Source organism: Mauremys mutica, chromosome 1 (assembly GCF_020497125.1).
Source record: "Mauremys mutica isolate MM-2020 ecotype Southern chromosome 1, ASM2049712v1, whole genome shotgun sequence".
Lineage (NCBI taxonomy): Eukaryota > Metazoa > Chordata > Testudines > Geoemydidae > Mauremys > Mauremys mutica.
The window spans coordinates 144,527,355-144,554,677 of NC_059072.1; the positions used below are offsets into that span (position 1 = coordinate 144,527,355).

Genomic DNA, 27,323 nt, shown 5'->3' on the forward strand with positions numbered 1-27,323 from the left:
AGTGTTCAACTTCTCGGCGTTCGATATATTGTGTCTCATCTAGACGCGATATATCGAACTCCGAACGCACTCCCGTCGACTCCGGAACTCCACCACTGCGAACGGCGGTGGCGGAGTCAACGGGGGAGCCGCAGACTTCGATCCCACGGCGTCTGGACGGGTGAGTAGTTCGAACTAAGGTAGTTCGAGTTCAGCTACGCTATTCGCGTAGCTGAACTTGCGTACCTTACTTCGACCCCGCCCCCTAGTTTAGACCAGGCCTGAGTGTGGGGGAAAGAGATCAAAGAAACATCCCTTGGCAAAGGTGGGAGAAGAGATGACCGACTCTTAGGGCCCTCGCTCTGATCTGGGAACTCCACCATAACAGCCATGCCAGGCCCCCATGATGCTGCCCCTGGGGCGGGAGGGAGCACTGGTCCTGAAGGAAGTCAGGGTTTTTGAACAAGTGCCCCCCATCCCTACAGGAGCTCTAAGGGCCCCCCATAGGGCTTTGTGCCACCACCCAACCTACATGTGTTTGTGGGGCAGACTCTCTTGAGGGGCAGAGAGAATTGAGGCTCTTTATCTGAATTGCTCCCTGCAGGGCCCCTCTCATGAGCTCCCCACACCCATCTCCCCAAAGACTGGAGGGGTTCCTTGCTGTAACCATGCGGCCTCTTGGAGGGACACTACTGAGAGTATCAGTTGAGGACAAATTGCTTAGAACAGGGCAGTTACAAATCAATGCTGGATTTCCTTTGCTATGAAGGCACACCAAACCATCCAAACAGAGAGGACTTCGGTTTTACCCTACTGGCTAACCAGAAGTTAGACAAGCAATTCCCTTAGACACTCCAGTTTTGCCAGAATCACCTCCAGAAGCCACTTGTTATGAAAACCAATACCCCAGTAAAAGAAAAAAGGTTCTCTCAATCTCAAAGGACCAAGTCCCAGACCCAGGCCAATATACAAATTAGACCTTACCCACAAATGATGCTGTTGCCAATCTTTTAGAATCTAAAATCTAAAGGTTTATTCATAAAAGAAAGAAATGTAGATGAGAGCTAAAACTTGTTAAATGGAATCAATTAATACAGTAAGGGCAAAGTTCTTGGTTCAGGCTTGTAGCAGTGATGGAATAAACTGCAGGTTCAAATCAAATCTCTGGAGTACATCCATAGCTTGGATGGGTCATTCAATCCTTTGTTCAGAGCTTCAGTTTGCAGGAATGAAGAGAAAATGGAGATGCTGCTGCTGCCTTTTATAGTCCTTTTGCCATGTGGCTTCTGCTTACATTGTTCCAACCACAAGCCACCCAGTACATGGCATTGAAAAACCTTAGAGTTCTGTCCATAGGCATGTCCCTGCATGACTTGCTGAGTCATAAGGTGTATCTGTGGGTCAGTTGTATAGCTGATGGTTCTTAATGGGCCATGAAGCGGGCTAGGCAGTGCTGATGGCAAATTTTTTGGGGTGTCACCCAGAAGCATAGCACAAATTTGAAATATAGACAGGATAGAGCTAAGACATAACTTTAAATACAAAAATGATACATGCATACAGATAGCATAATCATAACCTTTTCATAGACACCTCACATGACAACTTTAGTACAATATTTGCTGCAAATATATTACAGTGGTTGCAACAATGATCTATACGGTCACAGCTCATGTCAATAAGGTCACACTTGTCCAGAAGAGACTGGGGGTTGAAGGTAAAATGCTGATGCATGCAGAGGACTCCATCCAGCAAGATGGAGGAGAGCTACCAGGTGTATAAGACATTGGTGCCCCAGAGGGGTAAGGAACCACTAGGCAATGGGACCCCTATAGAAATGAGCTCCCTTTTCTGAGACTGACCCCAGCCAGACAATGGCACCCCTACAGGAATGATGGCTCCTGGTAGGTGTGTTAGCACCATATGTTCCCTGTAGTGATCTGGCTCTTGTCACTGTCTCCCTGGCTGACATCCGAGTGTCTGAGAGTGGTTAGAACACCCCATATAACTCCTGACCAGATCCTTGCTGGATTCCTACTAGAAGTTATCTAGAACCCCTTCCCTGAGCTGCCAGGTGGGTGAGGGGGTGAGGTGATCCTGGGAACCTGAGCTCTCCCACAGCAGGGGACTAGAGCAACAGTTTCTCTGGAGAGCTGTGCTGTGAGAGCTTCCCCTCGCCAGTAACTCTCCTAGCCCTTCATGTAGGCAGTGATCCCTGGTGGAGCCGTGGGGTCCAGGAGGGATGATATGGAAGAGCATCTCCTGCCTCTCCTGGCGAGAGATGTTTGTAAAGCCCCATCAATTGGTGGGTGAGCTGATGTGAAAGTGAATTGTGCCCCCTGCAGGCATCAAGACCCCACCATTGACATCTGTTTGGCTCAATGAAGGGAAAGGACACACACTGAGAGTAGCTGTGATATTAGTGTGGGGGTGTCTCTCAGAGTGTGAGTAACGCACATGCTCTGGCAGAGCTCAGAGCCCAGGCCGTGCAGTGCAGTTAGCTGGGATCCCGGGCAGGGATGTGTCTTACAGCAGTTTCTAAGGCCCTGTGCATACAGCAACCCTGAACAGAGCTTGTAACCAGTTAGTGATAGCACTGGTTGGCTGTAAACATGAGATTCTCTCCCGGGATCTCGGAGTACCAGAGTAGTAGAGTGAAAAGCAGCTCCAAGGCTCAGACAAGCTTAGTACTTGGGTCACTCTGCATTAGCTGAGTGTAGGTGGCATTTAGGGATCCCTGTATAAGCCCATTCCGGAGCCAGAGGCATGTATATACCCACTCTCCTCAGGCATGCTAGCTGTCTTGCTGTGTGCTCTCCTTCATGCATGTGCTTCGGGGGTTCAGGTGTGGATAGTGTGGTGGTGGAGGGTGGGGTTGGCACAACAACGTACAGGTGTAGTCATTAGTGTAGATGTAGTCTTAGGCTGAGAAGCCAGACTTCCTGAGACACACTCCCATACGGAAGCCCAGCAGTGGCCCATGGCTATCAACAGGCTGCTCTCCAGGTGACAACTTGACTTTCTGAAGAGCAACACAGGCTTCCTCTACAGAATCAGAGTTTCATTACAGAGTCAAATGGTGGAAGATGCAGGATGTCTTATTCTAGAGCTATTTTAGGTTTATTCATTATGCTAGCTCTGTTGCTTAACATGTATTTGGGACATAGGTGTAAAAAATATCTGGTGGAACTAATCATGCTGTTTTCTTCCTTCTCATAGTTATTTGCTCTCCTTATGTGTGCTACCCCTCTCCCTACTCTGTCTCTGCCTGGTCTGTTTAGACAATATTGTAGCCAATCCGATAATAAACTAACTACTGATTTGTTAACTAAGGAAAAGAAATGAGAGTTATTTACAATGTTAAAGCAAATAAACATACACACAAAAATGATATACAGTCTTAGCTTCTAAAAGTTTATAGTAGCTGCTATAATATGCAAACTTAATATATCCTTTATGGCTACCCAAGCAAAGTAGCTGGGAATCTTTGCTTATGTTTAGGAATCTTTGCCCCTCAGAGTCCAAACAGCATAAAGATAAATTTCCTTTATAAAGTGAGTCATTTTTCTTCCTTTCTCCCAGTATTCAAACTGTGATGGGACAAGTGTCTGGGCAGGTCCATTCTTCATGGGTGTGGAGAAAACAATCAGCAAATTCTTTTGTCTACTGATGTTCCACATTTACTTGTGTGGTGTCTGTAGTCCTTTTTGTTCGGCAGGAGATGACACCTTGTGACAGGGTGGACTAGGCCCTGAGGCCCCCTGCTGGAGCACTTGTGGCCCTGCAAAACCCCACTCCAAAATAGGGTATTAGAGATGTCCTTCTAGCTGCCTAGAGCGGCTGTGTGGGAAGCAGCCAATTAAGGTCAAGCAGGCTAGTATAAGAAGAGCTTGCTAGAACTGGAGGATGGTGAGTGTCTGGTTGAGGGAGTTTCAGGACCTCGGATGGGGTAATGCTGCCAGAAACGGGAGAGCAAGAAGGAGCCCTGAGCTGGTTGCTGGGACTCCATCAGGATGGGACAGGACTGCAGGGAAGTGGCCCAGGGAATTAGAGCAGCAGTGCAACTTAAATAAAGGAACACAGTGGACGTCTGCTATCTAAGGTCCTTGGACTGGGACGCAGAGTAGTGGGTGGGTGCAGGTCCCTTCCCTCCCCCATTAGCCACTGGACATTGAGGCACCCCAGAGGGAGAACTTTACTGCAGCAGCCCAGCTGTGAGCTGCAACCAGAAAGGCCCTAAGAGGGCAAAGACTTTGTCTCCACGGAGGGAGCGCTGGGGCACTGCTCTGTCCCGGAGAAGGGACAACTTGAGGGAGATATTACAGAGGGCACTGAGAGCGACTCCTGTTGACTTGTACCCCAGAAGGAGTTTTGCTTTGCTTTTATCTCACAGACTGTTTGTGACTCGGCCGGAGGGCTGAATCACTGAAGACACACCACAAACAGAGAGAGAGAGAGTGCAGGCACATGCACTTTATCAAGTGGGCACTTGCAGGAGGTGAGTGTGACCCATTGCACACCTCTCGTGGTAAATTAGTACTTCACACTTGGTAATGCTTCTTTTTTGACTGTGGGGTTTCCAGCTTTTAGCAAACATTTTCATAGTGTGGCAAAGTACCTTCTCAGTCTCCCTAGCCTCTGCTGTTTTTAGCCCTGAGGAGACAGGCTTGGGTAATTGCAGTCCCACTTAGGACTCAGGGGAAGTCTGTTCCCTGTCTTCCCACCAGCCTTATTTAAAGTAATTTTTTCCTGCCTTGTGGGAGAGCGTACTGCTGCTCCTCCTGGGGAGGCTTGCTGCTCCAACACTCCTGGCAGCCAGGCTCCTTCTCTCTCTCTGCTTTCCCCCCCTCCTTCCTCCCAGGAAGGGGTTTAAAAAGGTCTCAGGCAGCCCCAAGTTGGAATCACCTGGTCCTAATTACCTTCAGGTAGCTCCCCCTCAGCTGATTCTAATTTGCTACCTTGGTAACCCTTTCTCGGCTGAACCTGATTGACCTGTAGTTGTCTCTCAGTTGATAAGGAGGAGGGCCTTTTAACCCTCTGGGACTGACTCCTACCCCCCCCTGCAACTATCTGTCCTGAGTTTATCACACATCCCCTCCCCCCCCCCGCGCAACACTACAGGGTTGGGCTACTTTTCTGCAGAAAAGGACCTAGGGGTTACGGTGGACGAAAAGCTGAATATGAGTCAACAGTGTGCCCTTGTTGCCAAGAAGGCTAATGGCATTTTGGGTTGTATAAGTAGGGGCATTTCCAGCAGATCGAGGGATGTGATCATTCCCCTCTATTCAGCACTGGTGAGGCCTCATTTGGAGTACTGTGTTCAGTTTTGGGCCCCACACTACAAGAAGGATGTGGATAAATTGGAGAGAGTCCAGCGGAGGGCAACAAAAATGATTAGGGGGCTGGAGAACATGACTTATGAGGAGAGGCTGAGGGAACTGGGATTGTTTAGTCTGCAGAAGAGAAGAATGAGGGGGGATTTGATAGCTGCTTTCAACTACCTGAAAGGGGGTTCCAAAGAGGATGGATCTAGACTGTTCTCAGTGGTAGAAGATGACAGAACAAGGAATAATGGTCTCAAGTTGCAGAGGGGGAGGTTTAGGTTGGATATTAGGAAAAACTTTATCACTAGTAGGATGGTGAAGAACTGGAATGGGTTACCTAGGGAGGTAGTGAAATCTCCTTCCTTAGAGGTTTTTAAGGTCAGGCTTGACAAAGCCCTGGCTGGGATGATTTAGTTGGGTTTGGTCCTGCTTTGAGCAGGGGGTTGGACTAGATGACTCATAGACTTTATAGACTTTAAAGTCAGAAGGGACCATTATGATCATCTAGTCTGACCTCCTGCACAATGCAGGCCACAGAATCTCACCCATCCACTTCTATAACAAACCCCTAGCCTATGTCTGAGTTATCGAAGTCCCCAAATTGCGGTTTGAAGACCTCAAGCTGCAGAGAATCCTCCAGAAAGTGACCGTGCCCCATGCTGCAGAGGAAGGCGAAAAACCTCCAGGGCCTCTGCCAATCTACCCTGGAGGAAAATTCCTTCCCAACCCCAAATATGGCGATCAGTTAAACCCTGAGTATGTGGGCAAGACTCACCAGCCAGCACCCAGGAAAGAATTCTCTGTAGTAACTCAGATCCCAACCCATCTAACATCCCATCACAGATCACTGGGCATACTTACCTGCTGATAATCAAAGATCCATTGACAAATTAATTGCCAAAATTAGGCTATCCCATCATCCCATCCCCTCCATAAATTTATCAAGCTTAGTCTTAAAGCCAGATATGTCTTTTGCCCCCACTACTCCCCTTGGAAGGCTGTTCCAGAACTTCACTCCTCTAATGGTTAGAAACCTTCATCTAATTTCAAGTCTAAACTTCCTAGTATCCAGTTTATATCCATTTGTTCTTGTGTCCACATTGTTACTAAGCTTAAATAATTCCTCTCCCTCCCTAATATTAATCCCTCTGATATATTTATAAAGAGCAATCATATCCCCCCTCAACCTTCTTTTGGTTAGGCTAAACAAGCCAAGCTCTTTCAGTCTCCTTTCATAAGACAGGTTTTCCATTCCTCGGATCATCCTAGTAGCCCATCTCTGAACCTGTTCCAGTTTGAATTCATCCTTCTTAAACATGGGAGACCAGAACTGCACACAGTATTCCAGATGAGGTTTCACCAGTGCCTTATATAACGGTACTAACACCTCCTTATCCTGAGGTCCCTTCCAAACCTGAGATTCTATGATTCTATGACTCTGTGCTTTCTTTCAAATATAGTGTCACTGCCCCACCAGCACGACCTACTCTGTTATTTCTATATAGTTTGTAACCTGGTATTACCATATCCCATTGATTATTATCATTCCACCAAGTTTCTGTGATGCCTATTATAGCAATGTCCCCATTTAACACCAGGCACTCAAGGTCACCCATCTTAATATTTAGACTTCTGGCATTGGTATAGAAGCACTTATAAGATTTGTCAATATTTCACTGTCTGCATTTATATGATGTAGTTGAATGGGACTCTTTTTTTTCATTTGACTATTTCTCTTTAGCTCCTACCTGTACTTTATCACCTTCTATCCTCTTCTCTTCACTGGAATATAGAAAATCCCCATTAATTGATCCTCCCCTAAGGGATGTCTCTGTCCAAACCATGTGCTCCTCTGCACCTGTTGGCTTTCCCCCCAGCCCTTATATTAAAAACTCTTCTATGACCTTTTTAATTTTACTTGTCAGCAATCTGGTTCCATTTTGGTCTCGGTGGAGCCCAGCCTTCCCATATAGTCTCCTCCTTTCCTGAAAGCTTCCCAGATCCTAATAACCTAAAACCCTGCAGTCCTGCCTGTCTAACTGGCCCTGCATGTGGAGCTGGAAGCATTTCAGAGAACGCTACCATGCAGGTCTTGGACATTAATATCTTACCTGGCTCTTGCCTTACAATTCTCTTGTAAAGCCCCTTGGGCAAGGACTGTTGGTTTGTGCTGTGTTTGCACATCACCTAGCACAATGAGGTCCTGTTCCGTGACTCGGACTCCTAGGCACTAGGATATTACGAATTATAAATAATAACAATCATCATCATCAGAGCTCAGAACACAGTGACAATCCAGTGCTGGAGAGGGCAGCTTTAGCAATCTGCATCTACTGATGAATTCTGTTGCTAGTCTGAAGGCATCATGTTCAGGGAGAGGAGAGTCATGGAGGGCAATGTGGATAGGTGTTCTCAGAAGCAGTGACTCCAGAGGAGGGAATAGAAGAAGAGAACTTCCTCAGGGTGTAGTTAAAAATCTCCTGCAGATAAAGTTCCTGATCCTGGAATCGACCTTTCACCCAACACATCACAAAGAAATGGCTGGAGTCTGCAGTAAGGAGAAAATCTATTCTCTTCCCAGTCCCTTGGCAGATTGCGGAAGCCAGCGCAGTTCTTTTTCATGGGGCTGCTGGGTGTAGAAAGCCCACACAGGGCATGTTTACACAGATGTTGGGTGTGACTTTTACAGCCTGGATCAACAGACTCGTGCTGGCACACTAAAAATAGCTGTGTAGAAGGGGCTTTGGTGTTCTGGCTCGGGCTGGAACTGCCCACCTCCCCAGGTTCCAGAACCTGATATCCAGCTTGAGCACAAATGTCCACATTGCAATTTTTAGTACACTACTGCGAGCCTCCCTAGCATGAGTCTGTCAAGCCAGGCTGCAAGACTCACTGCTTGCAGCTGTGTAGATGTGCTCCCGGGGGTCTGCATGTTGCATTGCTGGGCTTTGTGCAAGTCTTGTTCAGTGGGGTGGAAAGGCTTTGGTTGGGAATGTGGCTGAGATTGTCACTTGATCCACAGTCATGAGGATTCTGTGGCCAAACCCCATCTTTCAGGGAAGTTGTGGAGTGTATGGCGCAGAGGTGGGTCATAGTCCCTGTTGTAGTCCTGTGGAAGTGCTGGGCTACTGCCCTGTGCTGTCCCTACAGACAGGGGAAGGGGGCTGGAATCTGTTTCCACCATGCCTGGTTCCCCTGCGCCATTCAGGAGGCTGGTGCCAATCGTGCTTACAGAGATGGAGATGCCCTTATTGCTAGAGATGATCCCAAATGGAGTTCAGGGTCCTGGAAGGCTCCGGTTCTGACTGGACCAAGGTGGAGTCATGACAGATCAGAGTTGGACACACTCAGTCATATCGTCCCTTCCACCCAGGTGTTGATGTTACCAATACTGGAACAACTTCTTTTCTAAGGCTTCAGTTTCATACATGAGGGAATAACCCACACCTATCTCAAGCTCAGTATTTCTTAGCCACAGTTATTGTGGTGTCAGCAACTGTCAGCCTCTGCTCAGTGCAAGATGGACGCTGGCCCATCTAATCTGGCAGTAATTACTGACAACACTCTCTGCCCAGCTCCACAAATGCCACTGAGCATTGAGGGCACCCAGAACCATGCAGGATCCAGCTTTAGGTCCCCCTTTCCATGTAATAACATGGTTGATGGTCCTTTGATTCCCCTGCCCAAACAGATCTGTTTCTCCCCCAAACCAGCAAGAGGTGATGCCATATTGTTCCAGAGGCCTGTGCAGTGAGAGCCTTCCCCTCCTCACTCACTCTGGAATCTCCGTTCAGACAGAAACCCCTGGGGAGGCCCTAGGACTCAGGGTCTGTATCTGGCAGATCTCAGTCCTCTCACGGTGAGCAACTTGTCTAATGCTTTATCACTCTGGCTGGGGATCTTTAGATTCATTTGGTGGGTTATGTGATGCCAACAAGCATTCTGCCTTCTCCGGGCATTTAGCCCATATGCCCTTGATGCCAATTGGTCCTAATGATGTTCCAGAAGTAACTGCTTCCCATTGCTGTGACTCTGAGCAAGGAAAGAAATGAAGCATTTTCCAGCCCATTCAATAGTCTTGTTTGAATTAATCTTTACATAACATTTTTATTCCCTTGACAAGTTTCACATTCACCCCATTTTCTTTCCCTTTGTAATATGATTATTTATCACTCTGAAGACAGGACAGTAAATAGGCCAGAGTCAAGTTACAAGAATGGACCAAAGACTCAGTGACTTTCACATTGTAGTAGGGGATGTCCAATATTTCATGGGAAATAAATAAGCTTTAGGGCAGAGTTAAGAGCTCAGACTACCTTATCTTAGCTGAAATCCTGGGTAAAGTGATGAGTCTCAAAGCATTTTCTAAGGTCCTGTCCTGACAATTCTCAAGAAGTTTTCTGACCAAACCCATCTGATCTGCAGTAAACACAGGATCCCATTTGGAGGCTGCGATTCTCATGGATCCTGGGCTCCTGACCACCACTGAATCTATGAAAAGGTCACAGGCTCCAAGACCCTAAGAATTTCTGTCTTGCTCACATGGCAGTAGCTGAATTAAGGTGTTGTTTGGGGCTCCCTTGTCTAGGGCCCATTCTGGAACCCCAGGTGTGGAGTTTGGAGTGGCCTTAGCACAGTTCAGTTTGCCCCATGGATGGTCTCAGTTCATCTTTCTGAGCTCATGTTCTGAAGCAGTGAGACCAGGTTTTCTGAACCTCACAGGGGCAGGTTACGTTTTGTAGTCTTTGGAAGAGTGGGCATGTCCAAATGGACTCCAGTAGAATCCTAGGTGCCTACCATCCAGTGTATGTAACTCACACTGGCCCAGCAACCAAAGGGTAATACAGGCATTGCCAGCCACTGCTGATTGGCAGCCTCACAGCAGCTGGTAGGATAAAAGGTCTGAGAAGCAGAAGGGCAGAGCAGCTACCAGAGGTGTGAGCAGACTGGAGAAAGGAATTCCTGTCAGCAGACTGCTAAAGAGCAGCCCAGGGACAACATCCCAGCAAGGGACAAAAGGACCAACAGACTGAAGAGCCTGCAGAGGCTGGGAGAAAGGTAGGAAGGCACTCAGGGCACTGTCAAAGTCAGCAAACCCTCACCCTGCATGTCTAGCTAGTGAGGGTTGGAGTGGGTGGGCCTGGGTTTCCCTACCCACCCCCTCACAGACCTGAGATCTGAGAAGGTTTTTCAGATTTCTGGGTTCCAGAAATAGATCGATGACCCCACTGAGCGGAGGGAGCTGGTGCTATGCCCTGCTTGGCCAGGAGGGGCACTGTTGGAATCATAGAATCATAGAATCATAGAATCTCAGGGTTGGAAGGGACCTCAGGAGGTCATCTAGTCCAACCCCCTGCTCAAAGCAGGACCAAACCCAACTAAATCATCCCAGCCAGGGCTTTGTCAAGCCTGACCTTAAAAACCTCTAAGGAAGGAGATTCCACTACCTCCCTAGGTAACCCATTCCAGTTCTTCACCACCCTACTAGTGAAAAAGTTTTTCCTAATATCCAGCCTAAACCTCCCCCTCTGCAACTTGAGACCATTACTCCTTGTTCTGTCATCTTCTACCACTGAGAACAGTCTAGATCCATCCTCTTTGGAACCCCCTTTCAGGTAGTTGAAAGCAGCTATCAAATCCCCCCTCATTCTTCTCTTCTGCAGACTAAACAATCCCAGTTCCCTCAGCCTCTCCTCATAAGTCATGTGCTACAGCCCCCTAATCATTTTTGTTGCCCTCCGCTGGACTGATGCACTGACTCATATGTGATACTAGAAGTGGGATTTCTCACTGTATCCCGTCCCCACAGAACTGCAACATGGCTATAGAAGCTCAGTAGGGCCCAAGGTGGAGGAAGCACTATGGTTATGTGCCAAGCAGCAGGCCACTCCCTTAGATCAGTAAGCTACAGCCCAGGAGCAGCAGTGGCAGATACAAGCCTTGACACTACAGCTGATGCAGCAAATGGCAAAACAAGCTGCAAGACTGGTCAAGTTGGCCCGGTGGCCCCATGTTGTCCAAAATAGTACCGGATGATGACCCAGAGGCCTTTCTAGTGACCTTTTTGTTACTCACCACCTGTGCACGTTGGGACCCCAAGACATGAGCCATCGGCCTACTGCCTGTCTGGAAACGGGGGGTGAAGTCGCTTATAGGGCCCTCAACTGTCAGTCTGCCCTGGACTATCCAACAATGAAGGCAGCCATATTCTATAGACTTCAATTAATCAAAGAGTCTTACTGCCGCTGTTTCAGAGAACGATGATTCAGCCCATCTATATGGCTTCAGACCCTGCTGCAGATGCTCAAGGACATCAGCTGCAAGTGGTTCAGGCCGAGTCCAGGACAAGCAGCCAAGTACCTGACCTGTTCATTCTCCCAGTATTTCCACTGGGCTCTCCCCATGCCCATGTGCGAATGGGTACAGAGACACTGTCCAGAGGCACTGGGAGAAGCAGTGAGACTTGCAGAGAACTATTTTAGGCTGAGGCCCCACTGGCTTGGCCTGCGAGGGCAGCGCTTGCCTCCCCTAATTCAATTAGGGCAGGTGAGAGGGGGAATGGTCATTCTGAGACCACAGGATGGATGGCAGCCTCGCCTTCAACAGATAAGTCCCCACACTTACTCCCAACCCTGTTTTCTGAAGGCCAAGATGGTGATCATGGAAGACTAAAACACCCGCTATTCTGTCATTACAGAGCCCACTGGGGAGGGTGATCTGTTTCCTATATGAGCAACAAGAAAATATCAGAAGGGATTGTCAGACCATGGAGTATAATGAATGGGACCGGCTTGACTTTCCCCATACTCAATCAAATCCCAGACAACCCAAAATCGACCCCCAGGATGCACATCAATGACCTGGAGGGGCCTACCCTTGTGGGCTTGGGCTGTAACCAGACCCTAGTGAGCGAAGACCTGCTGAGAGAGGCAGAGGTCCATTTGTAAAACACCGTGTCCCTGACATGCCTTCATGGGGATGTGAAGGGCTATCTATGTGTGCAGGTTTGGCTAACAGCAGGTGGACAAACAGGCCAACTCTCAGTAGGTCTAGCACATAAATTGCCGTATCCAGTTCTGTTAGAGCTGGCCTGGTCCCACTTTACGACACTGCTGCAGAGCCTGTTGATGGGCCAAATGAAGGCCACTAGGGGAGTCAAACAGACCCTACGCAACCTCTTCCTATCCCAGACTAAGTCCCAGTGGACCAGACATGAGAGATGAGAAGTATGTAAGGAGACTAGGGGTTGTTACCTAAGCAAAACAGATGACTCTGCTGGAACAAGTTCTTCTAGGGCCCCATACAAGACACAGTAAATGTGGGGAAGCAATTGGAGTCATCCAACTGCAGGTCAAACAGCAAAGGGAAGATTATTTCTGGAGTGTCTATGAGGAGGGTATAGACCCAAATAGATGAGGAAATGATCAGACCTGGGCTAGCTACCTGCCTGCTGCAGTTTGAGTTGCGGGCAGACCTGCTCTATCTCTCAGCACAAGGCACCCTACACAGAGAACAATATAACCAAATTCTCGTACCTCATACATTCTGATGAGAAACACTCATGTTGGCCCATTAGGTGCCAGTGGAAGGCCACCTGCACCAGGAGAAAACCCTGGCCTTTCTGTTACCCTGCTTCTTTCGGACAGACATTCACAAAGAAGTAAAAGATTATTGTGCTTTCTGATCAGACTGTCAATTGGTAGCCCCTAAAGAGGCGCGACCAGCCCCCCAGTTCCCCTTCCACTGGTAGAAGTCTCATTCAAGCAGATAGGGATGGACATTATAAGAGACATAGAAAAGAGCTCAGCTGGCTACCGTTATATGCGTGTTGTAGTTGACTATGCCACACGCTACCTTGCGGCAGTTCCCCTGCAGACCACCATGGCCCTAGTGATAGTGACAGAATTATTGAAAATCTTTGGACTACCCAAGCTGATCCTGAAGGACAAAAGTATAAATTTCACCTCCAAGCTAAGGAACGAGGTATGTAGTCTATTGTGAATCAAGAACCTGCACAACTCCATATACCACCCAAAGACAGATGGCCTAGAGGAGTATTTCAACCAGACTCTGAAGGGGATGCTCATGAACTTCATCAGGACTGACCTCTGGTGTTGAGATGCTGTCCTCCCCCCACCTCCCATTCGCAGTACAGGAAGTCCTGCAAGCTTTGACAGACTTCTAACCTTTTGCGCTCTACAGAGAGATGACAAACGTGGGGGATACTCAGCCTGTTGAAAGAAGGCTGGGAGGAACAGGCCAATCCAGCCCCTAATGTGGTGTAGTATGTTCTGCAGTTCAGGGACTGCCTGGATGATTTGCTTGATGTTGTCTTAGCTGTAGCATTCATATGCAGGGGCTAGTCAGAGAGTCTGCATGCAACTGTAACTGAGTGTGTCTCTACCTATATGAGTGCTCGTGAAAGTGAAGGCTGGAAGGCTTTGCAGCTTGTCACAGCAGTACAATGTGAGAGGGAGTCCAGACTGGTGGTTCAGGGGGCTCAGTGATGCCCTAATTCTAGGTGGTACCCAGGGGGGGAACCAGTCATACCCCCCACTTAGTGTCAAGGCAGGACCCAAGGGTGAGTAAACGAAGGGTAAGGAGTATGAGTGCATAGTTGTTTTATGGGGCCTGTTCGGAGATAGACCAGTTGCATATCTCAGAGCGATCTCAGATGGTATATAGGGGGTGGCCTGGGATGCTCGCGGGGCAGGAGGGCAGTGGTAAGGGCTCCAGTGTCATGGGTGAGGAGTGGACATGAAGAACCCTGCCACTGGGCACGTTTAAGGAAAATGCACGAGGTGGGTGGTAGGGCTGCCCTCACCTCCTGGAGTGCACAATGAGAAATGTTTAGGGTGGAGAACCCCATATGCTGGGGAGCACCGTAGGGGTCCACCCAGTCCATCTGGTCATAGTCAAGGGCAGGGGTCTGCAACTCGCGGCTCCGGAGCCGCATGCGGCTCTTCAGCCTCCTTGTTGTGGCTCCCTTCGGCCTTGACAAAAGAAAAAAAAAAGAAAAAAAAAGAATAACGGTTATTTATTAATTTAATTTTATTTATATATTATTTTATTTTTGTTTATTTTGTTGCACAGTTATCTTGGAGTTCGAGATGATACTTTAACATCGAATTTTTAAAAAGTTTTTATAATTTGTCAATTAAAATATGCGTCACATCCATGTCTATAGCCCTCGCCTTTACCTGCAGGCGGCTTCTTGAGTGTGCGACCCCCGCGGTAAGCTAACCATGAATGCATCCCAAAAAAGAAAAATCTCAGAAGAAAATAGAGAGTTTAATTCTGCATGGACAGATTCCTTTGCCTTCACTGCCAATGACGCTGGCTTACCTGTGTGCTTGATATGTGGCGAGAAATTAGCAAACAACAAAAAATGTAATGTTGAAAGACATTTTCAGAACAAGCACTCAGCATTTTCTGAAAAGTACCCAACTGAAGATGGGCGAAAGAGAGCGATTTCGGAACTACTACGGAAAGTTGAGCAGAGCAAACATACTTTCAAGAAGTGGATCAACTCTCCAAACTCAACTACAGCTGCTAGTTTTGTGGCAGCTCATGAGATCGTAAGGAGGGGGAAGCCATTCACAGACGGAGAATACATGAAAGAATCGTTCATAAAAATATCAGAGCATCTATTCTCCGAATTCAAAAACAAACAGGAAATTATTCAGAAAATTAAAGAAATGCCTCTCTCTGCAAAGACGGTCAAGGACAGGACCATTAAAATGGCAACAAACATCACCAGTAAGCAAATTGATGACATCAATTCAGCTCAAGCATATTCAATTGCCTGTGATGAGTCAAGTGATGTAAACGATATTGAGCAGACAGCACTGTTATGCAGATATATGAACTCTGATGGGCCACAGGAAGAACTGATTGAACTCATACCGCTAAAGGGCCAAACGCGGGGACAGGACATTTGTGAGGCTGTTTTGAGTTGTCTAAAAGCCAAAGGAATAAACACCACTCACCTGGTGTCAGTGTCTACTGATGGTGCACCCAGTATGAGAGGAGCACAGAAGGGCTTTGTGAATTTACTTCAAAAGTCGCTGGATCGAGAGCTGATGACGTTTCACTGCATCTTGCACCAAGAAGCACTGTGCGCTCAAACATTCCCCCCTGAATGTGTGGAAGCGATGAACCTCGTTATTAAGATAGTGAACAAAATAATTGCAAACGGGTTAAACCACTGACAGTTTTGTTCATGGTTAGATGAAGTCGAGAGCGCATATTTGGATCTCCTGCTGCACAACAGAGTTTGGTGGCTGTCAAGGGGAGACGTGCTGAAATGCTTCGCTGCTTGTCTGGAACATGTGAAAACCTTCTTGGAAAGCAAAGGCCTCAGCTATCCCGAACTGGGAGACCTCGATTGGCTGGAAAAGTTTTATTTCATGGTGGATATGACAAGTCACTTAAACACGCTGAATAAAAATCTCCAGGGAAAGGGAAGCACGGCCCTGCAGTTGCTGGAGGATGTTCTGGCGTTTGAGCGCAAGATGACAGTGTTTGCCAGAGATGTATAGAGAGGTACGCTCTCTCACTTCCCCTCCCTGAGAGAGTTCAAAGAAGAGAACAATCACATAAATTGCGATTATTTACACCGTGCAATTATGGCAATGCACGCTGCATTTGGAGAAAGATTCAGCGAGTTCAGAAAGGAAAAAAAGACTCTGTCCTTCCCTGTCACACCGCTGGACATCGACCCATCCCTGCTGAACATATCCGCATTCACAGGGATAAGTCAGCCCGATCTTGAAATTGAACTGGCCGACATAGCGGATAAAGACTTATGGGTGTCCAAGTTCAAAAGGTTGACAGCGGATCTCGAAGTCACCCGTCAGAAGGCCACTCTCGCTAAAGAGCACAAATGGAATGATATTGAAAACCTCCCCAAACCCGACAAACTTGTTTTTGAAACATGGAGTGCCATTCCCGACACGTATATGAACATGAAAAAGTATGCATTTGGAGTCCTGTCCATCTTTGGCTCAACATACTTATGCGAGCAAGTTTTCTCGAGCATGAACTTCATAAAGTCCAAATATCGCTCCCGCCTCACAAATGAGAGCCTACAGTCCTGTGTGAAGATCAAAGTCACATCTTACAGCCCCGACATAGGGAAGATCAGCATCGAGCTTCAGAAACAGAAGTCACATTAAACAGGTGAGAACACTAGCATTTAATAGGCTATTATTATTCAGAAAAAAACATTTATTTCAGACCCGGAGCTGATGTAGTTTTTTATTGTATGTTCAGGTGCTTCGGTTGATTGCTGGCAGAGAAAGAAACCCGAAGAGGATGAGAGCACACTGAAATGGACTTGTCAAAAAACTTTCCTAATTTTATGTTTACTTTTTTAAAACTGCTAAGCTGCAACTATATGTTTTTTTATATTAAAGTGGGCTACGTTTTATTTTAATTTTACACAAATACGGGAAGGACTCAAAAAGGCCTGCATAGTTCAGTGTTTAATTTATTTCAAAGTAGGCCTACACATGCACACTGCACTTCTGTTTGTTGTATTCTGTTGTTGTAACAGGTAAAATTAAAAAAAGATTAAAACTTTTAAAAGTTTATAAGCAGTGTTATGTTTTGCGGCTCCAGACTATTTTTCTTTAGTGGAAGAGGGGGCAAAATGGCTCTTTTGATAGTAAAGGTTGCCGACCACTGGTCAAGGGGATCCTGGTGGCACCAGCTGGGACTGGCCTCTGGTGTACCAAGGGGGATTCTGCCACCTGTACACCTAAATAGCAATTTTGTAGCAGTGGCTGCCATGGACCTGGTCGAGAAGAGTAGCTTCTAGGTTCTGAGGAGGTCCTGGTAAAAGACCAGCAACTCAGAGTTCTCACGGGAGACCCCTTAGATGGAGAAAGAAGAGTTTTCAGTTCAAAGAAAGGTGTGTGCCAGCACGCTCCATGCCAGACTACCTGCACCAGAAAGGAGCCTGTGTGGGGCATGGAGGTGGAAGAAATGGACCTGACTGCAGAGGAAGAGCAGACACTGTCTTCCCTCCTCCAGGGAGAGGCTCAGGATACCTGGGGAGACCCAGTGCAACCTTGTCCAGAAGAACTCCAAGATTTTATTCTGCAGACCAGCCAGGATGCCCGGGGCAGGGTCAGGATGTTGAGCCAGTTCCAGAGCATGGACAGGATCAGCTGGTTGAGCACCAATGCCCTCTTCTGTAGGGAAAGGCACCGGAGAAACCCCCTACACCTCTGCAAACTGTCAGCCACCCTGGTCTTGAGATCCACCCAGTTCTCAAGTGTGGAGGGATCAGTGGGGGAAAGATAAATGCTCACATAGAGCACTGGACCCGCACTCCACCAAATGACCAGTGATGAGTCAGTGCAGCTGAGTGAGCAGCCTTGGTCTGGCTGTGGGTTTGCCTCACACTAATACTTAGTGCTCAACTCAGAGTCGGATCAGGTTGATCTGGGCTTTAGGAGCAGAGGCAGTGCACCAATGGGTGTGCGCCCCGGGAAGCCACTGAGGCTGCTTTCCTACATTGCCCTCTAGTGGTGGCCCCTGCTCCTGGGTGGGGGGAGGGGAAGAGGGAGGGCTGTTTCATGACCACATTCCTCTTTCAACTGTACTGTACTGAGGCTGATGGTCCCATTCCATCAGGAAAGATCCTGCTTCTTCAGCCTCCCAGCTGGGTTTGGCAGCATTACACAGCCAAGCCTGAGCCAAACTGACAGCTTCTGGCACCATGTGTCCCTTCCCCGCACTGCACCATGATTGAGTGAAAACTGGGACTGACTCCCTGCTGACTGCTGCACTGTTCTGGAGACCACTCCCCTCCAAACTTGGCCAGGAGTTTGGAACTACCAAATAAGAGATGGACTCAGAAGATCCAGCTTGGGTCTTGTACTGAGCCCTGAATGTGGTGTGAGTTTCTTATACAGTGAAATCACTGAAGCATTATGGAATGATGGTGACACACGGAGTGGATCTGCACCCTCCAGCCTCAGGTGCTCCCCCCAAGCAGCAGAGACCCAAACACGGGGAGCTCAAGCATAGGAACATCTCAGGGGTCATAATGAAGGTAGTGCTGCTGCATTGACACAGTCTCCTGCACCCTGGCCCTCCTGTGCTGTGAGTGTTGGGGAGATGGTACAATTCTCCTTTATTTGGTCTGCACCTTCAAATGGGAGGAGTTTCCCTGCCTTCCTCCCAGAATTGGCAGGCTGGGAGCACAGAACGGACCCCAAACTGTGCCTGTCTCTCATGGGGACACCATACTGATCCCTTTGGTGTTTTCTATATTGTGAAATAAACCGAGACTGACAGGGCTTTTGGGAAAGGTTCTTCTCTATCTGGGGGGAGCAAATGAAGACAAGTATTAAAATGCATCACCGTACAGGAGTAAATAGGAAATTCAAACAACAGGAAATGGTTACAGCACCTAGTCACAGGGACAGAAGCAAAATATTTATTACTCTCCCCACCCCCAAGATACACTCCTGCATTCTCCATGTGGGGCAAAGCTAATAAACTTTCTGGTTTAAGTCATACTCTAGACCAGGGGTCGGCAACCGGTGGCTCACGGCTCGCCAGGGTAAGCACCCTGGCGGGCCGGCCCGGTTTGTTTATCTGCCGTGTCGGCAAGTTCGGCCGATCGCGGCTCCCACTGGCCGCGGTTCGTGGTCCCAGGCCAATGCGGGAGGCAGGAAGCCGTGGCCAGAACATCCCTCGGCTCGCGCCGCTTCCTGCCTCCCGCATTGGCCTGGGACCGCGAACCGTGGCTAGTGGGAGCCGCGATCAGCCGAACTTGCCGACGCGGCAGATAAACAAACCGGGCCGGCCCGCCAGGGTGCTTACCCTGGCGAGCCGCGAGCCACCGGTTGCCGACCCCTGCTCTAGACTCAGTGCAAGTCATGAAAGCCCAGTAGCAGGACCCTATGGATATTCTGTGCTTTCTGGCAGTGGGATTTAGGAGGTTTCAGGACTTCTCCTCAAATTTTGAACCCCAGATCAGTAGTATCACAGGCTGCAGTCTGGCACAGGCCCCTGTGGTGTGGAAATGTGGCCATCCTGCCTCTGTTTCCCCTCTGGCAGTTCTATGAGTGCTCACACCACAAAGGGGTCAGTTAAAGTCCCCTGCCTTGGGGCAGTTACACCACTGAAGTGTATCCCCTTCTTCGCCTTCACAGCAGAGCTCTCCCACTTGCTTCATCTGGCCCTTCCCAGCTACACAGGGCCGGGACCTCACCAGCCCATATGATCCTTTCTGAGGGTTCCCCAGCTACCCCTCACGTCCAGACTTCTGATCCCGTCCTGTCATCTCCCAGTCACAGGCTCACCTGCCCCACTCCTCGGGCTTCTCCCCAGCTTCCCTCGGGCAGGGAGCTCTGCTGGCCCCACTCCAGACACCAGGCTCTGAGCAGAGCCCCTGGATTTTCCCAGCCTCTTCCCTCCATTTACTGGGCAACAATCCCTGCCTGGCTGTTTCCGCCTTGATCCTGGGATCAGCCACGTGACATGGTCACCCCCAGGGAGCTGCAGGACCCACCCAGGACACCTGTTCTGAAGGGGATGGCCTTGGAACAGCTGTCACAGCACTGCCAGCTCTGGCAAACTGCTCCTGGTGATGGGATTTCGGTGAGGTGGGGCCCAATCGCCAGATAACATGAGAAGCTTCAACCACTTAATGAATCTGAGCCTTCGATTTGCAGTCTGTCTCACTTGTCAACCTCCTGGGGCAGAAAAGCCAATCGGAGCTGTCGCAAGGAGAGCTCACCCCCTCTCCAAGTAACGTTGCCAGCATCTTCTTCAGTTCTTGAATTGTCTGACCTGTGTTCTGTTTATTCAGGGTCAGCGGCTGCACTGTGCTCTACTGGCCCTTGCATGGTGAGCTGCTGACAAGGGTAGTATTTAAAGCAGAACTGGTGTAGCGGCCGCATGGTTCCTAGCCTTTGCTGCTCTCTGGATGCATGGGAGAGAACTTCCTGTGCTGATTCAGAGTTCTTGCCACTCAATAAGATGGTGTGTGGCTGGGGAAACATCCTGTTGTTCATTGCCAAGGAGCTCACACTGTGGCAGTTTGACCTTCATGAGATCCCCAGAGATGCCTGCGTTAGAGCTGTTTTCTGCAAGGCCTCCTTTCTGTTTGGCACCACAATTGCTGTGATGGGCTGATTTAAAATTCTATTCTAAACGGCTCGGTTAGGCCTGTTCTAAAACACACCTACACGTGACTCCTTCAGGCTGGATTTTACCTTTGATTGCCCCCTCCCCCAGCCGCTTTTCCGCTGGACGTCGGCTATGTTGTTTTCCTGGTGAACTTGCTGCTGTCTGCTGGGAAGCTCGTGTCCTATGGCCAATGTGCTGCTCTTCACTGTACAGAAGAGATGGGTTTCAGCTGCACGGACTATTAAGGAGATTCTCTATTCAGACTGACAGAAATGGCCAGGACCCTGCAATTCTCTCTAGCTCCCAGACTGACTAACTCAGACTATGCTACCTAGAGTTACCACACAGGGCAGGCCTAGCACTGGCCTGGACAGAGAGTCCTGGAGTGGGTTGCTACCTACACTACGGTATGCGAGATGGTCACTCAGAACCTAATCAGTAAGTGTTAAGAACAAGCTCTAACTGGGTGAACAGGAAGCCCTCTGAGACTCTGCTGCCATTGATGGTCACATCTGAAGAAGGAAGCTCCATGACACACTCCTACCACTAATGTACCACTGCCATTCCCACTCCGTTCGGGAAGCCCTGAGCAGTCTGGATTCCACAAAGGCAGCAGGGGTTGTTCCCTTCCCTTTTGGATACAGCTGACCCCAGTGGTAACATCCCAGCTCTGTGGTTTTAGTTGCCTGGCTACAATTGGACACACACAGCTCTGTGGGGTTCAATTTTAGAGGTTTCTTCTTTCCCTACATTTATTTTTTAAATTAATTTTTCAGCTGAGCAGCATTCAAGGCTCACTTTTATTCGCCTAAAAAGACAGAATCATTTTTCACACTGTTCTTCCCTACGCCAAGGAGGGTGGTTACATGATGATCTGAGACTGAAGCGAACATGACATCAGAAGCGGACTCGTCACTCATATATGGTCACAGCCAGAGTTTTAGAATTGTATTGGATGTTTTAGCTGCAAAAAATTTTAGATAAACCCTCTGATAATGTCTAAAAAGGTGAATATTGTTTCTATTGGTTCCTTCTGGCAGCTGATGCCAGCCTCTGAATCTACATATTTCCCTTCCACAGCTTTGTTGTTACTTGTCAGACACAGAGGAGCCCTGGCAGAGTGTTTTGGTGGAGCCAGTGCAGTGAGAGGAGGGAACCAGCAAGTCCGTCTGGCAATGAAGGGACATCTCTCCACTCAGCTGCTTTGGTTTTTCCTCTTTCTTCAGGACACCATGGGTAAGTGCCTGATTTATTTTACTTTATGAGTTGGGCAGATGAGAACTAGAAAGAGAGTTTTGAATCCACTAGAAATGGAGTTTTATTCCAGAAATCAATGAAACAAAGGGGAAGCAGGCAGTTGGGTTTAAGTAAATGTGTGTGTGTAATTATCTCCTCATTGGTTATTCTGAGAGAGGAGGTTTATATATTTGCAATTTTCATAGATTTGACCCAGTCCCAGACTGTGTGTACCTTATAAAATACCCCAGTCTTGTAGCACTGTGAGCTCAGAGTTGGTTTTAGTGGCGTCAGTGCTTAGAAATTCCTGCTAAACCAATGAACCACAAGAAAAGGAAAGTGGGCTTCCTTGTTGTGACCTCCAGCCTCATCCCCCATCCAGCTCTGTACCTGTGTATGGAACCTGTGAATAATGCCAGATATACAATTTGAAATAACACTGCTGTCCTGTGTGTGTCCAACATGCTGGGCACCTTCAGCAGGATGTAAGTGATGCACTTGTCAGGACATTGAACTGTCCAGTAGCAGCCTGTTTCTGTGAGTTACTGCAGTCTGAGACACTGCTGTTTTGTAGCTGCAGCATGAACGGGTGAAGCTGAAGATGAAAGTCAGATTTTAGAAACCTCAAATATTTAGCTAGAGACAAACTGTGGTACCACAGCTGGTATGTACAGATCACAGATAGCTCTGCAACGTCTCTGTGCCTCGGAGGGTAGGTACTGAGGATTACAGAGCAAGGGATTTTCTAGAGTGGGGGATTGTACTTGAACTCCCAAGAAATTCACACAGAAGTAGCTAGAGTTTGATCTCATGATAAAACTGAACTTTACAAGAATGAAAACAGAGAATTCCACTGGGATTCCTGGGTAACCAAATCACCATGGCATGGGCCACGTGAAACCATGGGGCTCTATTTTCCCTGCAGGGTGAAGTGACTCCCATTACCTACAATGGGTGGAACTCATACCCTGCAGGTAGAGAAGGTGGCCCTGAACTCCACTGGTCCACAGTCTGGTCAGAGTAATAATAGAGGCTGGTTACAACCTTCCTTTTCTTGTCTTTAAATTTGAGTCCATGTGGAACAGGAATGTCCCCATATCACTTGTGTCCAGTTAAAAATTCATAACCCAACAGTCTATGAGCATGTTTTCAGCTTGATTTAAATGCAGCTTAGAACGGCTGCTGAACTCCCTGCTGCCCTCCCTCAATAACGGGGCACTTTACAAATCTACAAATGGACACCTACGAACAGGCTGGATTCTGCTTCCACCCAAAAGTTTCGCAGTGCTGAAATAGACACTCCAGTAGGTTAATGTTTTCATCTTTGATTGTCAAAGCTTTAGAAAAACAAACAAAAAAAATTGCAGCAGAACAGAAATGGTTTTGTGAAATTGTTGCCCATGTCTCTTCCTGCCACTGCTGAGCCCTCTGTGACGGGAGCAGTCCCAGGGAGGCCAGTGTAGTCAGTGGGACGACTCCTGGGAGTAAGACCCAACAGTGTTCCACAATGTGGACTTAAATAAAAAAGTCTCAAGGAGGGAGGAGACTCAAATACAGCCAGGGACTACAGCACAAAGGGATTTAAAAAGAACAGAGACATCTTAAAATCAATCCATAACTCCATAGGCGTAATGTACGTTAAAAGCTCCCTTCCAACAAAACACTTAAATATGAGCTTAACGTTAAGCACAAGAGTTAGTCCCTTGTGACTAAAAGCCTTTGCTGGTTTGGGGCCACAAAGAACATGTGGCAGATGTAACATGTTGGTGGCTGCTCATACATGCTGCAGTGGATATGCCCTACTGGGAATGGCACTAAGAGGAACTCATAATAATTAACCCCCAGTCACTGCTGTCATGAGGATACCATGGAATACATGAGTGCACAGCCTGTGCTCCTGTGTAACTTACAGGTGGTTCTGTGGTGAAAACCCTGCGCTGGGAATCTGGCGATTAGTGTCTGTTCTTGACTCTGCCACAGATTTAGTGTGTGACGTTGGTGCATCTCACTTCATTTCTCATTGCCTCAAGTTCTCCTTCTGTAAAATGGGAATAATACCTACCTGTGTGATTGAGGGTGGAGAGATAATGTGGGGATAAAATTCACCAGACAGAAAAAAATCTTTAAATACATTAAAATTAACAAAGTAACCTCTTTTGTTCCAAGTCCAACATGTGGGTTCCCACAGAGCAGGGAAGAGTTGGAAGAGACACCAAGTTTCTTAATCTGACTCAGTGTTGCAGAATGAATCCCCTCAACAAGAGGGACATGGAGGTGGGTCCAGAGCTCCTGGATTTCCCATAATAGTCATTGTGCCCTGGGGAAGAGGTTTGTTTTTACCATGAGATTATATGGAACAGTGCCACCCACAGCTCCGTATCAATATACAGCTGTAATTGCAGCTAGCGGGAGCTCTCTGCTCTGAGGGTTCTGATGTCCTCTGACCCTCCAGGCAGGGGCGGCTCCAGACCCCAGCACGCCAAGAGTGTGCTTGGGGCGGCATGCCATGGGGGGCACTCTGCCAGTCGCCGGGAGGGCGGCAGGCAGCTCCGGTGGACCTTCCGCAGGCGTGCCTGTGGAGGGTCCGCTGGTCCCGCTGGTGCCTGCGGGAGGTCCACCGGAGCCGCGGGACCAGCGGACCCTCCACAGACATGTCTGCGGGAGATCCACCAAACCCACGAGACCGGCGACCTGCTCGGGGTGGCGAAATGTCTAGAGCTGCCTCTGCCCCCAGGATGGAGTTACAGCCCCTGTTACTGGAGAGGGAATGTGATTTATGAAAATGGAGTATAAAATACTCATCACAGATAAATCTGCAGTTACACTTTGTAACCAGCAGATAAATGCAGATGGGAAAAAAAACATTTTCTCTATTTCTTTATGAGAAAGATTTGAAGCAGGCAGAAGAGGACAGTTCTGGGAGGAGCAGTCACTCGGACAGAGGAGGAAGGGAAGTAGCAGTGAGTGGCAGGTGGGCTGTATGTTGGGGTGGGTGGCATTGAATGGGCAGAGCAGCAGCAAATATGAGGGGAGGGAGAGCAGGATAGTGGGATATGTCTGGCTCTCCATGTTATGTTCACAGGATAAACACAGAGAAGTTAGATAAACATATGAAATACTCTTTCTGGAAGGTTGCAATGTAATATGACTCTGTTACTTAGAATGCAGAACCCTAGCAGACAAGAACCCCAAAACAGAGAGAGACAAAGCAGACTGCTCCACAAGGCAGAGAGGCACAACTTACCCCACCTAGGTTTAGGCGGGCTCTCTGCAGTCTGTCTGCTGAAGGCCCAGATTGCCGCTTCCTTACAAAGGGCTCAATCCCTAGCCTGCAAACAGGATCAGAAAGCCCCTTACTCTTAAAGTGGCAGCAGGTTGCCATTTTAACAGTTTCCAATACACCACACTCCTTTCCAGGCAGGAGAGGTTGTTGGAGATGGGTGGAGGAGCTGGTGCCAGGGAGAGGTGGGGTGGGGGAACATGTTTTCAAGTGAGTGGTGGGGGAGGAGGGTTGAAGGAAGGAGGAGATGGGGTGTTGAGGGAGGGGAGGAGTCTCTGAGGGCACTACTGCTGTGAATTACACAGCAGTGACAGTGCTCAGCATCCACCAGCCCGGAGAGCTCAGAGGGGAGGAGATACCTCATGCTGCCTCCCCAGTGACAAGCCTAACTGGGGAATCAGGCTCTGCGCTGTCTGCAACCCTGCTCTGTGTCTGCCTGAAGGTGCTGATGAGCTGAGGCTGGTGAACGGAAGCAGCCCCTGTGCCGGAAGAGTGGAGGTTAAACACCAGGATCAGTGGGGGACGGTGTGTGATGACAACTGGGATATGGAAGATGCTGAGGTGGTTTGTAAGCAGATGGGATGTGGATCTGCTGTCAGTGCCCATGGCCGGGCTTATTTTGGAGAAGGATCTGGACCAACTTGGCTGATTGTTGATTGTGATGGTGACGAGTCAGCTCTCTGGGACTGCAGTCATAGAGGATGGGGTAAAATCACTTGCCTTCATTATTATGATACTGGAGTGATCTGCTCAGGTAAGAACTCAGCAAACCAGCCCCTGTAGGAACCTCTCCATGAGGGAGAAGGGACTGAACCCATGTGTGACATTCCCGGTGACTCAGAGCTGGACTGTGCCTGCAGTGGGGTCACGGTGGAACTGACCAGTCTCTCCCTGAGCTCCCCCAGGAGGACTGGGAATGAGCAGGCTGTGCCATGCTCTGGGCAGGTCAAGTACCTGTCATGGAGTAAGGGTGGGGTGGGGGATGACCCCATTAGCAGGTCTGTGCTGGTACATGCCTCTGTGCAGCAGCCCAGTGTCTCCCCAGGGCAGCAGCAGCAGCTGTGACCCTGCCTGTGGCTGCTGGAGCTGGGACAGGAGTCAGGGGCGAGTGCTGTGGAGCTTTCCCCAGAGTTCCCTGAGGCAGCAGGGGAGGAGCCCTGAGCCTGACCATGGCAAGGGGGAGGGGCCAAATCAGCTGGGGGTAGGTGCAGGGGGCAACAACTGGCTCCACTGCACCACACGGCCCCCTTCTTCCCTGAATCTCCCCACAGGGTCAGGCAGGAAACTCCCACTTGAAGCGTAGCTCTATGCTCCACAGCCTGCGTGGCTGCCTTCCCATGCAGGGTGGGCTAGATTTACTCCCCCCCTCCAGGGTAATGTCATGGAGATTACACCTGGATCCCTCTGCACTCTGCATTTGGGAAATAACTGTGTATGTATAACCTGGCTTCATCAAAGCTTGTGCTGTTAAAATGGCTGGGTTTGCACACAGATCTAAAGAGAATGACTAACACAATGTTAAAAACAGCCCTGACACAAGTAATACTAAGCCCTGGTCTACACTACAGAGTTAGGTTGATGTAAGGCAGCTTACGTGGACCTAACTCCATAAGCATCTACACTAAAATGTAGCTTCTGCCAATGTAGCTTGCCCACTACACCGACGTAATAACTGCAGTTCCATGAGAGACGTAGCACTTAGGTCGATGTAGTTAGGTTGCCGCAGTGTCAGTGTAGTAGCTGCATTGCTTACATTGACTGTTGCTGCCTTTCTGAAGCCATCCCACAATGCTCCACACAGACAGTTAAATTGATGCAAGCATGAGTGGCAGGTATGGCAGGCCAGGGGAAGCTGAGCTTCCGTAAACAGCCAGGCATGTCCCCCCTCCTGTTTCCTGCTCTTTCCCCCTGGACTCAGTCCAGGGAGGTTGCTCCTCTTCCCCAAGGGGTTAGGGTTTGTGTGTGCCAGCCTGGGGCCCGGAGCTCAGGGCAGTTGGGGGGCCCAGTGCTCTGGTGAGGATGTGCATCACCAGCATAAGGAGCGAGCTGTGGACACACAAAAGCGCTGTAATTACTGCTGCGGCTTTACATTCACATAACTTAGGTGAATTACATTGTGTACTGTAGACTTGCCCTTAGTGTAGGAACATTGGTAGCTGCAGCTGGCTGAACAGCGATAACACCCCTTTGTTCTGATTAGCTCAGTTTGCACCTCTCTGATCACCACCACTGGTGAGATCACATCTGATCACTGGAGTCAGTGCTCTGTGCGCCTCCCCCTCACACCCTGCCACTCACCTACCATCTTCAGTGACAAGATCACCAGAAACTGTGGGAGAGGTCACCTCTCCCCT

At 48.7% G+C, this 27,323-nt stretch overlaps 1 protein-coding gene across 1 annotated transcript in view; it reads left to right on the plus strand.

Moving 5' to 3' along the window:
• The window catches only part of LOC123348188 (scavenger receptor cysteine-rich type 1 protein M130-like), a 158,784-nt gene that overhangs the window by 82,656 nt on the left and 48,805 nt on the right, over positions 1–27,323 (plus strand). Inside the window, exon 11 of the mRNA XM_044985683.1 lies at positions 25,412–25,723. Coding sequence (XP_044841618.1) covers positions 25,412–25,723 — 312 coding nt within the window. The remainder of the gene's footprint in view (positions 1–25,411; positions 25,724–27,323) is intronic.